Source organism: Argopecten irradians, chromosome 4 (genome assembly GCF_041381155.1).
Source record: "Argopecten irradians isolate NY chromosome 4, Ai_NY, whole genome shotgun sequence".
Lineage (NCBI taxonomy): Eukaryota > Metazoa > Mollusca > Bivalvia > Pectinida > Pectinidae > Argopecten > Argopecten irradians.
Window position 1 is genome coordinate 50,129,765 of NC_091137.1, and position 14,368 is coordinate 50,144,132.

General features: G+C 40.4%; 1 protein-coding gene across 1 annotated transcript in view; it reads right to left on the reverse strand.

Annotated features, from left to right (window-relative positions):
- LOC138322342 (uncharacterized) overlaps positions 1 to 14,368 on the reverse strand; it is a 50,282-nt gene that overhangs the window by 14,336 nt on the left and 21,578 nt on the right. The window contains exons 5-8 of the mRNA XM_069266380.1: positions 11,341 to 11,467; positions 10,575 to 10,723; positions 7,456 to 7,488; positions 4,250 to 4,359 (exon numbers count right to left, since the gene is read on the reverse strand). Of these exons, the coding sequence (XP_069122481.1) occupies positions 4,250 to 4,359; positions 7,456 to 7,488; positions 10,575 to 10,723; positions 11,341 to 11,467 (419 nt within the window). The remainder of the gene's footprint in view (positions 1 to 4,249; positions 4,360 to 7,455; positions 7,489 to 10,574; positions 10,724 to 11,340; positions 11,468 to 14,368) is intronic.

Below are 14,368 nucleotides of genomic sequence, written 5' to 3' on the forward strand. Positions count from 1 at the left end.
ATACTTTACCTGTCCAGTCTGTACACAGTGTGTGACAGGAACTGTAGATAGTGACAGATACTTTACCTGTCCAGTCTGTACACAGTGTGTGACAGGAACTGTAGATAGTGACAGATACTTTACCTGTCCAGTCTGTACACAGTGTGTGACAGGAACTGTAGATAGTGACAGATACTTTACCTGTCCAGTCTGTACACAGTGTGTGACAGGAACTGTAGATAGTGACAGATACTTTACCTGTCCAGTCTGTACACAGTGTGTGACAGGAACTGTAGATAGTGACAGATACTTTACTGTCATCTCTGTGTCAGACTTTGTCAGTCGTAACAGTGTGTGACAGGAACTGTAGATAGTGACAGATACTTTACCTGTCCAGTCTGTACACAGTGTGTGACAGGAACTGTAGATAGTGACAGATACTTTACCTGTCCAGTCTGTACACAGTGTGTGACAGGAACTGTAGATAGTGACAGATACTTTACCTGTCCAGTCTGTACACAGTGTGTGACAGGAACTGTAGATAGTGACAGATACTTTACCTGTCCAGTCTGTACACAGTGTGTGACAGGAACTGTAGATAGTGACAGATACTTTACCTGTCCAGTCTGTACACAGTGTGTGACAGGAACTGTAGATAGTGACAGATACTTTACCTGTCCAGTCTGTACACAGTGTGTGACAGGAACTGTAGATAGTGACAGATACTTTACCTGTCCAGTCTGTACACAGTGTGTGACAGGAACTGTAGATAGTGACAGATACTTTACCTGTCCAGTCTGTACACAGTGTGTGACAGGAACTGTAGATAGTGACAGATACTTTACCTGTCCAGTCTGTACACAGTGTGTGACAGGAACTGTAGATAGTGACAGATACTTTACCTGTCCAGTCTGTACACAGTGTGTGACAGGAACTGTAGATAGTGACAGATACTTTACCTGTCCAGTCTGTACACAGTGTGTGACAGGAACTGTAGATAGTGACAGATACTTTACCTGTCCAGTCTGTACACAGTGTGTGACAGGAACTGTAGATAGTGACAGATACTTTACCTGTCCAGTCTGTACACAGTGTGTGACAGGAACTGTAGATAGTGACAGATACTTTACCTGTCCAGTCTGTACACAGTGTGTGACAGGAACTGTAGATAGTGACAGATACTTTACCTGTCCAGTCTGTACACAGTGTGTGACAGGAACTGTAGATAGTGACAGATACTTTACCTGTCCAGTCTGTACACAGTGTGTGACAGGAACTGTAGATAGTGACAGATACTTTACCTGTCCAGTCTGTACACAGTGTGTGACAGGAACTGTAGATAGTGACAGATACTTTACCTGTCCAGTCTGTACACAGTGTGTGACAGGAACTGTAGATAGTGACAGATACTTTACCTGTCCAGTCTGTACACAGTGTGTGACAGGAACTGTAGATAGTGACAGATACTTTACCTGTCCAGTCTGTACAGTGTGTGACAGGAACTGTAGATAGTGACAGATACTTTACCTGTCCAGTCTGTACACAGTGTGTGACAGGAACTGTAGATAGTGACAGATACTTTACCTGTCCAGTCTGTACACAGTGTGTGACAGGAACTGTAGATAGTGACAGATACTTTACCTGTCCAGTCTGTACACAGTGTGTGACAGGAACTGTAGATAGTGACAGATACTTTACCTGTCCAGTCTGTACAGTGTGTGACAGGAACTGTAGATAGTGACAGATACTTTACCTGTCCAGTCTGTACACAGTGTGTGACAGGAACTGTAGATAGTGACAGATACTTTACCTGTCCAGTCTGTACACAGTGTGTGACAGGAACTGTAGATAGTGACAGATACTTTACCTGTCCAGTCTGTACACAGTGTGTGACAGGAACTGTAGATAGTGACAGATACTTTACCTGTCCCAGTCTGTACACAGTGTGTGACAGGAACTGTAGATAGTGACAGCTACTTTACCTGTCCAGTCTGTACACAGTGTGTGACAGGAACTGTAGATAGTGACAGATACTTTACCTGTCCAGTCTGTACACAGTGTGTGACAGGAACTGTAGATAGTGACAGATACTTTACCTGTCCAGTCTGTACACAGTGTGTGACAGGAACTGTAGATAGTGACAGATACTTTACCTGTCCAGTCTGTACACAGTGTGTGACAGGAACTGTAGATAGTGACAGATACTTTACCTGTCCAGTCTGTACACAGTGTGTGACAGGAACTGTAGATAGTGACAGATACTTTACCTGTCCAGTCTGTACACAGTGTGTGACAGGAACTGTAGATAGTGACAGATACTTTACCTGTCCAGTCTGTACACAGTGTGTGACAGGAACTGTAGATAGTGACAGATACTTTACCTGTCCAGTCTGTACACAGTGTGTGACAGGAACTGTAGATAGTGACAGATACTTTACCTGTCCAGTCTGTACACAGTGTGTGACAGGAACTGTAGATAGTGACAGATACTTTACCTGTCCAGTCTGTACACAGTGTGTGACAGGAACTGTAGATAGTGACAGATACTTTACCTGTCCAGTCTGTACACAGTGTGTGACAGGAACTGTAGATAGTGACAGATACTTTACCTGTCCAGTCTGTACACAGTGTGTGACAGGAACTGTAGATAGTGACAGATACTTTAACCTGTCCAGTCTGTACACAGTGTGTGACAGGAACTGTAGATAGTGACAGCTACTTTACCTGTCCAGTCTGTACACAGTGTGTGACAGGAACCGTAGATAGTGACAGATACTTTACCTGTCCAGTCTGTACACAGTGTGTGACAGGAACTGTAGATAGTGACAGATACTTTACCTGTCCAGTCTGTACACAGTGTGTGACAGGAACTGTAGATAGTGACAGATACTTTACCTGTCCAGTCTGTACACAGTGTGTGACAGGAACTGTAGATAGTGACAGATACTTTACCTGTCCAGTCTGTACACAGTGTGTGACAGGAACTGTAGATAGTGACAGATACTTTACCTGTCCAGTCTGTACACAGTGTGTGACAGGAACTGTAGATAGTGACAGATACTTTACCTGTCCAGTCTGTACACAGTGTGTGACAGGAACTGTAGATAGTGACAGATACTTTACCTGTCCAGTCTGTACACAGTGTGTGACAGGAACTGTAGATAGTGACAGATACTTTACCTGTCCAGTCTGTACACAGTGTGTGACAGGAACTGTAGATAGTGACAGATACTTTACCTGTCCAGTCTGTACACAGTGTGTGACAGGAACTGTAGATAGTGACAGATACTTTACCTGTCCAGTCTGTACACAGTGTGTGACAGGAACTGTAGATAGTGACAGATACTTTACCTGTCCAGTCTGTACACAGTGTGTGACAGGAACTGTAGATAGTGACAGATACTTTACCTGTCCAGTCTGTACACAGTGTGTGACAGGAACTGTAGATAGTGACAGATACTTTACCTGTCCAGTCTGTACACAGTGTGTGACAGGAACTGTAGATAGTGACAGATACTTTACCTGTCCAGTCTGTACACAGTGTGTGACAGGAACTGTAGATAGTGACAGATACTTTACCTGTCCAGTCTGTACACAGTGTGTGACAGGAACTGTAGATAGTGACAGATACTTTACCTGTCCAGTCTGTACACAGTGTGTGACAGGAACTGTAGATAGTGACAGATACTTTACCTGTCCAGTCTGTACACAGTGTGTGACAGGAACTGTAGATAGTGACAGATACTTTACCTGTCCAGTCTGTACACAGTGTGTGACAGGAACTGTAGATAGTGACAGATACTTTACCTGTCCAGTCTGTACACAGTGTGTGACAGGAACTGTAGATAGTGACAGATACTTTACCTGTCCAGTCTGTACAGTGTGTGACAGGAACTGTAGATAGTGGACAGATACTTTACCTGTCCAGTCTGTACACAGTGTGTGACAGGAACTGTAGATAGTGACAGATACTTTACCTGTCCAGTCTGTACACAGTGTGTGACAGGAACTGTAGATAGTGACAGATACTTTACCTGTCCAGTCTGTACACAGTGTGTGACAGGAACTGTAGATAGTGACAGATACTTTACCTGTCCAGTCTGTACTGTGTGACAGTGTGTGACAGGAACTGTAGATAGTGACAGATACTTTACTTTACCTGTCCAGTCTGTACACAGTGTGTGACAGGAACTGTAGATAGTGACAGATACTTTACCTGTCCAGTCTGTACACAGTTGTGTGACAGGAACTGTAGATAGACAGACTTTACCTGTCCAGTCTGTACACAGTGTGTGACAGGAACTGTAGATAGTGACAGATACTTTACCTGTCCAGTCTGTACACAGTGTGGTGACAGGAACTGTAGATGTGACACCTGTCCTGGTACACAACAGGAACTGTAGATAGTGACAGATACTTTACCTTGTCCAGTCTGTACAGAGTGCTGACAGGAACTGTAGATAGTTACTTTACCTGTCCAGTCTGTACACAGTGTGTGACAGGAACTGTAGATAGTGACAGATACTTTATCTGTCCAGTCTGTACACAGTGTGTGACAGGAACTGTAGATAGTGACAGATACTTTACTTGTCCAGTCTGTACACAGTGTGTGACAGGAACTGTAGATAGTGACAGATACTTTACCTGTCCAGTCTTCAGTACACAGTGTGTGACAGGAACTGTACAGATAGTGACAGATACTTTACCTGTCCAGTCTGTACACAGTGTGTGACAGGAACTGAAATAGTGACAGATACTTTTACTGTCCAGTCTGTACACAGTGTGTTGACAGGAACTGAGATAGAGACAGATACTTTACCTGTCCAGTCTGTAACATGCCAGTGTGTGACAGGAACTTATATAGTGACCCAATGTACTTTACCTGTCGCAGTCTGTACACAGTAGTGTGACAGGAACTGTAGAAAGTGACAGATACTTGTTACTTGTCAGATCCTGACCACATGTTGTGACAATGTGTGAACTGTAGATAGTGGACAGTATACTTTACCTGTCCAGTCTGTACACAGTGGTGTGTGACAGGAACTGTAGATAGTGACAGATACTTTTACCTGTCCAGTCTGTACAGCAGTGAGTGACAGGACTTTACTCATAGATAGTGACAGATTACTTTACCTGTCCAGTTCCCTGCCACAGTGTGTGACAGGGAACTGTAGATAGTGAAGATACTTTTACCTGTCCAGTTCATGTGACTTTAACTGTTGACAGATGCTGCAATCTAAAAAAATAGTGACAGATACTTTTACCTGTCCAGTCTTCTGTACACATTTGTTACTATAACAATGGTATATTACAATTCTTTACCATGTTCAAACATTTGTTAACTGTTAGTGTAAACAGTACACAGTTCATGTGACCTTCCATAGATATGACAGATACTTTACCTTATTATACACAGTGTGTGACAATTAACTGTAGATACCTGACAATATTACAAAGTATTGTGAAGGAACTGTAGATAGACAAAACTGTAAATTTTACACAGTGTAAACAAGCTTTTAATATAAGTTTATATCCATAATATTACAGTGTAATCCAAAAGAAATTCCAGATACAATTACCTATATCTTACAAGTGTGTGTAGGAACTGTAGATTAAACAGCAACTTTACCTGTCCAGTCTGTACATGGTCATACATGTTAGGTGGGGGAATAGGCATGTGTCAAGTAGATGGATCAGACCAATGTTTTTTTTTGGTCAGGTCAGATTAGTTACACATTGTTTGCCAATTCACCTAATGTCTTTATTATTACCTTCAATGCCATAAACCAGTGACATTAAACTAGGATTTAACTCATTATTATATAAGCTGATGTATTTAAATTTAGATCCAATTTGATCAATGAAATCTCATGCTAATACAACAGTGCTGTGAACTGTTTAAAATTACTGTTTGTTTATTTATTACAGGAACATGGGATATCTATAGGCACATACAAATACAATTCCCTTTACCATGTACCCCAAGTAGAGACATTGGCCAGATTAATTTTACCTTCCATGAGTCAAACCCAGTTTGCTCCTTCCCTTAAGTAAAATCCCCTTCCCTTACAAGTGAAATCCATTTCCCCTCCCCCTTGAGTCAAACCCTTTGCTCCTTCCCTTGAGTAAAATCCCCTTCTCCACAAGTGAAATCTATTTCCCTCCCCTTTGAGTCAAACCCCTTGCTCCTTCCCTTGAATAAAATCCCCTTCTCTACAAGTGAAATCCATTTCCCTCCCCTTTGAGTCAAACCCCTTACTCCTTCCCTTGAGTAAAATTCCCTCCCCTCACAAGTGAAATCCATTTCCCTCCCCCTTGAGTCAAACCCCTTGCTCCTTCCCTTAAGTAAAATCCCCTCCCCTCACAAGTGAAATGTATTTCCCTCCCCCTTGAGTCAAACCCCTTGCTCCTTCCCTTGAGTAAAATCCCCTCCCTTCACAAGTGAAATCTATTTCCCTCCCCCTTGAGTCAAACCACTTGCTCCTCTCCCCCCACAAGTGAAATCCATTTCTCTCCCCCTTGAGGCAAACCACTTGCTCCCCTCCCCCACAAATGAACTCCATTTCCCTCCCCCTTGAGTCAAACCCCTTGCTCCTTCCCTTGAGTAAAATCCCCTCCCCTCACAAATGAAATCTATTTCCCTCCCCCTTGAGTTAAACCTTTAGCTCTTTTCCTTAAGTAAAATCCCCTTCCCTACAAGTGAAATCCATTTCCCTCCCCTTGAGTGAAACCCCTTGCTCCTTCCCTTGAGTAAAATCCCCTCTCTTCAAAAATGAAATCTATTTCCTTCACCCTTGAGTCAAACCCCTTGCTCCTTCCCTTGAGTAAGATCCCCTCCCCTCACAAGTGAAATCTATTTCCCTCACCCTTGAGTCGAATCCCTTGCTCCTTCCCTTGAGTAAAATCCCCTCCCCCCACAAGTGAGATCTATTTCCCTCCCCCTTGAGTCAAACCACTTGCTCCTCTCCCCCAACAAGTGAAATCTATTTCTCTCCCCCTTGAGTCAAACCACTTGCTCCCCTCCCCCCACAAATGAACTCCATTTCCCTCCCCCTTGAGTCAAACCCCTTGCTCCTTCCCTTGAGTAAAATCCCCTCCCCCCACAAGTGAGATCTATTTCCCTCACCCTTGAGTCAAACCCCTTGCTCCTTCCCTTGAGTAAAATCCCCTCCCCCCACAAGTGAGATCTATTTCCCTCCCTCTTGTGTCAAACCCCTTGCTCCTTCTCCTGAGTAAAATCCCCTCCACCCACAAGTGAGATCCATTTCCCCTTACACTACTTCCCTCCCTCTCTATTCATTTTAAAGAACAGACAAACAGGATGGGTTTAAAACAAAAATAAAATTTTAGAATTAGATTTGATTTATAAAGTGTCAGAAAGTGATGAGGACATTTCAGTGGTCAGTTCTGTGTCATACGAATGTCTGACCAGTTATGTCACAGGTGAGACGGAACACATGCCAGATAAAATGTTACCTTCCACGCTGTTCAGAGACAGGTCGAGAAGTACTACAATGAAAATCAACACAAAACTTAAAATGCTCAAATCATTGTTTCTATATGTCATTCCATATCAATCACAAATTTTGAAGTAAACAAGAAATGAAAATTTCACTAATCATGCTTTGAACAACCGGACCTTGATATAAAGACATTGATAGAGACCTGAGGGACAGTCCCTGACATCACACAGTACACACCTCAAGGACAGTCCCTGACATCACACAGTACACACCTCAAGGACAGTCCCTGACATCACACAGAACAAACCTCAAGGAAAGTCCCTGACATCACACAGTACACACCTCAAGGACAGTCCCTGACATCACACAGTAGACAGTCCCTGACATCACACAGTACACACCTCAAGGACAGTCCCTGACATCACACAGTACACACCTCAAGGACAGTCTCTGACATCACACAGTACACACCTCAAGGACAGTCCCTGACATCACACAGTACACATCTCAAGGACAGTCCCTGACATCACACAGAACACACATCAAGGACAGTCCCTGGCATCACACAGTACACACCTCAAGGACAGTCCCTGACATCACACAGTACACACCTCAAGGACAGTCCCTGACATCACACAGAACACACCTCAAGGACAGTCCCTGGCATCACACAGTACATACCTCAAGGACAGTCCCTGACCTCACACAGAACACACCTCAAGGACAGTCCCTGACATCACACAGAACACACCTCAAGGACAGTCCCTGACATCACACAGTACTCACCTCAAGGACAGTCCCTGACATCACACAGTACACACCTCAAGGACAGTCCCTGACATCACACAGTACTTACACACCTCAAGGACAGTCCCTGACATCACACAGTACACACCTCAAGGACAGTCCCTGACATCACACAGTACACACCTCAGGACAGTCCCTGACATCACACAGTACACACCTCAAGGACAGTCCCTGACATCACACAGTACACACCTCAAGGACAGTCCCTGACATCACACAGTACACACCTCAAGGACAGTCCCTGACATCACACAGACACACCTAGTCCCTGACATCACACAGTACACCACCTCACAGTCCCTGACATCACACAGACAACCTCCCTGACATCACACAGTACACACCTCAAGACAGTCCTGACATCACACAGTACCCCTCAAGGACAGTCCCTCACACAGGACAGTCCCTGACATCACACAGTCACACCCAGGACAGTCCCTGACATCACACAGACATACACACCTCAAGGACAGTCCCTGACATCACACAGTACTTACACACCTCAAGGACAGTCCCTGACATCACACAGAACACAAACCTCAAGGACAGTCCCTGACATCACACAGTACACACCTCAAAGGACAGTCCCTGACATCACACAGTCAAGACAGTCCCTGACATCACACAGTACACACCTCAAGGACAGTCCCTGACATCACACAGTACACACCTCAAGGACAGTCTCTGACATCACACAGTACACACCTCAAGGACAGTCCCTGACATCACACAGTACACATCTCAAGGACAGTCCCTGACATCACACAGAACACACATCAAGGACAGTCCCTGGCATCACACAGTACACACCTCAAGGACAGTCCCTGACATCACACAGTACACACCTCAAGGACAGTCCCTGACATCACACAGAACACACCTCAAGGACAGTCCCTGGCATCACACAGTACACACCTCAAGGACAGTCCCTGACCTCACACAGAACACACCTCAAGGACAGTCCCTGACATCACACAGAACACACCTCAAGGACAGTCCCTGACATCACACAGTACTCACCTCAAGGACAGTCCCTGACATCACAAAGTAGACAGTCCCTGACATCACACAGTACACACCTCAAGGACAGTCCCTGACATCACACAGTACTTACACACCTCAAGGACATTCCCTGACATCACACAGTACACACCTCAAGGACAGTCCCTGACATCACACAGTACTTACACATCTCAAGGACAGTCCCTGACATCACACAGTACACACCTCAAGGACAGTCCCTGACATCACACAGTACACACCTCAAGGACAGTCCCTGACATCACACAGTACACACCTCAAGGACAGTCCCTGACATCACACAGTACTTACACTTCTCAAGGACAGTCCCTGACATCACACAGTACACACCTCAAGGACAGTCCCTGACATCACATAGTACACACCTCAAGGACAGTCCCTGACATCACATAGTACACACCTCAAGGACAGTCCCTGACATCACACAGTACATACACATCTCAAGGACAGTCCCTGACATCACACAGTACACACCTCAAGGACAGTCCCTGACATCACACAGTACACACCTCAAGGACAGTCCCTGACATCACACAGTACACACCTCAAGGACAGTCCCAGACATCATACAGTACACACCTCAAGGACAGTCCCTGACATCACACAGTGCACACCTCAAGGACAGTCCCTGACATCACACAATACACACCTCAAGGACAGTTCCTGACATCTAACAGTACACACCTCAAGGACAGCCTCTGACATCACACAGTATACACCTCAAGGACAGTCCCTGACATCTAACAGTATACACCTCAAGGACTGTCCCTGACATCACACAATACACACCTCAAGGACAGTTCCTGACATTTAACAGTATACACCTCAAGGACAGTCCCTGACATCACACAGTATACACCTCAAGGACATTCCCTGACATCTAACAGTATACACCTCAAGGACAGTCCCCGACATCACACAGTATACACCTCAAGGACAGTCCCTGACATCACACAGTATACACCTCAAGGACAGTCCCTGACATCACACAGTATACACCTCAAGGACACTCCCTGACAATAGATACCCCAGTCCCTGACATCACACAGTAGACACCTCAAGGACACTCCCTGACAATAGATACCCCAGTCCCTGACAATAGATACCCCAGTCCCTGACAATAGATACCCCAGTCCCTGACAATAGATACCCCAGTCCCTGACAATAGATACCCCAGTCCCTGACAATAGATACCCCAGTCCCTGACGATAGATACCCCAGTCCCTGACAATAGATACCCCAGTCCCTGACAATAGATACCCCAGTCCCTGACTAAACACTTACTTTCCCTTCAGTAGTTTTCCCTGTTTCTTGGGAGGACTTTCTGTGTTACTTTTGGCAAGCACCTTCCCCATATGGAAGGTAGCAAATGTAGTTCTCTGCTTCATATCTCCAGACGGTGTTTTACAGCGATCGGGTGACTTTCCCTTCTCCTGTCACAAAAAAACAATGTACACATGTCACTATGGTTTTTTCTCATCACTCTGGAAGGTCCTGGGTAATAAAGGTTTCTACATCAACATATGTTCACAATAAATATATGGAACTTTTCATGTTGTGAAATATGTATTCCGTAGGAGTTTAATTTTCATAGTTTTCGTTTTTTTTACCTGAAGCAACAAAAGCAAATATGGTAAGTGCAGCTTAAATCCATTGTTTGCTGAAACTGGACCCTATCTAACTGATACAAGACAAATGTCTGCTGAAACTGGACCCTATCTAACTGATACAAGACAAATGTCTGCTGAAACTGGACCCTATCTAACTGATACAAGACAAATGTCTGCTGAAACTGGACCCTATCTAACTGATACAAGACAAATGTCTGCTGAAACTGGACCCTATCTAACTGATACAAGACAAATGTCTGCTGAACTGAAACTGATACAAGACAAATTCTCCTGAAACTGGACCCTTCTAACTGATACAAGACAAATGTCTGCTGAAACTGGACCCTATTTAATTACAAGACAAATGTCTCAATGGACCCTATAACTGATATGTATGTCCATCACTCCAGAGTTTCCTAAGTAAACACATATATACTTACAATGTTTAAGACGTCAGTGGAGTCATTCACTGAATGCTTGAATGGATTCTTTATACAATGATTGACCTTCTTCGGAGATTCCTCACGTGTAATAAAAACAGACGAAGCAGGGGTCAGCCTACCATTCCTATAACAATTTAACATATTGCCTTAGAATATACAGCATACCAAAACCTAGTATTAATACTGAAATGATCAGATAATAAAAAATTTAAAAAAAACAAGGGATACAAAAACACATTTTAAAATTCTAAATATTTTCTAGTATTATCTATATTGTACTGTATGTCATGGTGAGTTATCATTGGTAAACATTGACTATAACATTATTAGATATCAATATGTAAACATCAGATATCAATATATAAACATCAGATATTGATTTATAAACATCAGATATCAATATATAAACATCAGATATTGATTTATAAACATCAGATATTGATTTATAAACATCAGATATCAATATATAAACATCAGATATCAATATATAAACATCAGATATCAATATATAAACATCAGATATTGATTTATAAACATCAGATATTGATTTATAAACATCAGATATCAATATATAAACATCAGATATTGATATAAACATCAGATATTGATTTATAAACATCAGATATTGATTTATAAACATCAGATATCAATATATAAACATCAGATATTGATTTATAAACATCAGATATTAATTTATAAACATCAGATATCAATTATATAAACATCAGATATCAATATAAACATCAGATATCAATATATAAACATCAGATATCAATATATAAACATCAGATATCAATATATAAACATCAGATATCAATTTATAAACATCAGATATCAATATATAAACATCAGATATCAATATATAAACATCAGATATCAATATATAAACATCAGATATTGATTTATAAACATCAGATATCAATATATAAACATCAGATATCAATATATAAACATCAGATATTGATTTATAAACATCAGATATTGATTTATAAACATCAGATATCAATATATAAACATCAGATATCAATATATAAACATCAGATATCAATATATAAACATCAGATATCAATATATAAACATCAGATATCAATATATAAACATCAGATATTGATTTATAAACATCAGATATCAATATATAAACATCAGATATCAATATATAAACATCAGATATCAATATATAAACATCAGATATTGATTTATATAAACATCAGATATCAATATTAAACATCAGATATCAATATATAAACATCAGATATCAATATATAAACATCAGATATTCAATTTATAAACATCAGATATCAATATATAAACATCAGATATCAATATATAAACATCAGATATTGATTTAAAATCAGTATTTATAAACATCAGATATTGATTTATAAACATCAGATATCAATATATAAACATCAGATATCAATATATAAACATCAGATATTGATTTATAAACATCAGATATCAATATCTAAACATCAGATATCAATATATAAACATCAGATATCAATATATAAACATCAGATATCAATATATAAACATCAGATATCAATATATAAACATCAGATATCAATATATAAACATCAGATATCAATATATAAACATCAGATATTGATTTATAAACATCAGATATTGATTTATAAACATCAGATATCAATATCTAAACATCAGATATCAATATCTAAACATCAGATAAACATCAATATCAATATATAAACATCAGATATCAATATATAAACATCAGATATCAATATATAAACATCAGATATCAATATATAAACATCAGAAATCAATATATAAACATCAGATATCAATATATAAACATCAGATATCAATATATAAAACATCAGATATCAATCAGGGATCAATCTAGGTTTTGGGGGAAACTACTCTTTTTTCAAAATAGGGGAAAAGTTTGGGAATTTGAATCTTCTTATTTATGTCCAAATATATATATACATTTTGACGAAAAAGTACTGTAAAACAACTAATTTTATTTTCAGATTTAGTAAAGCAAAATTTTAAGCTCAATAATGAAAAATTTGAGTTTACCATAAAATATACAGTAGCTATATAATAAATATGAAGAAATTTGCAAACAAAAGTATAAAAAACTAGAAACTGTCATAGACAATTTGGCGGGCTTTTCACTATATTTAGTTTACAATACCGTCATTGCCAGGTAAGTTAAGAACTAGGTAATGCATGGGTTTTGAAGTTGTAACCAATAAATGACCTTAACTTTCAGCCCTGAATAAAAGTGTTTTAGTGAAGATCTGCATGAAGTTTGATCAGCCGAAGAGAACTCTCATCTTAATCCAATTCATATTTCCAAATTCATTCGAGCAAATGATAACGAGATCCAATGCGCCTTAACGTCATCTGACTTGCGGTGTTGTTAGGTATATATACCTCGGTATGTTTATTTAAACTCTGGACCCCTGTGACCTTGAACGTATTTAGACTCTTGTCATTTTGGTTATTGTTGAGTCATTTAAAGATTTGAACATATTTGACTCATATGACCTTGAATATGGGTCAAGGTCATTCCTAGTATCTGACTTTATAGCCCATCCCCTGGACATCTTATATATGAAATATGAAGATCCTAGACCTTACAGAACTTCAGGAGAAAAGTTTTCATGTTTATTGTTAAAAACAGGACCTTTAACATTTGACTCTTACCGAAAACAGGAAGTCGCCATTTTTTGTGATAACATAAGAAAAAGTTTACGCTTAAGATTATCTGCAAAAAATATCATTGGATGAAATCTGTGAAAAGAACTCTTAGTGAGTTATAAGCATTTTTAAATTTTAAGATATGACGTCATAGCGGCCATTTTGTTTTTTTGATGAAGATGAAAATCATATCAAACGTTAGAGAACATTATTGGGTTCTTTTCTATTGCAATTGCAGACTATATTAGTCATTCAGTTCGGTAATATATAATGTTAAACATTTTGGCGGGAATTTAGCAAAGATCAAAGGATTGTTCAAAATGGCATACAGCATTAACCAGAAGTGCTACCG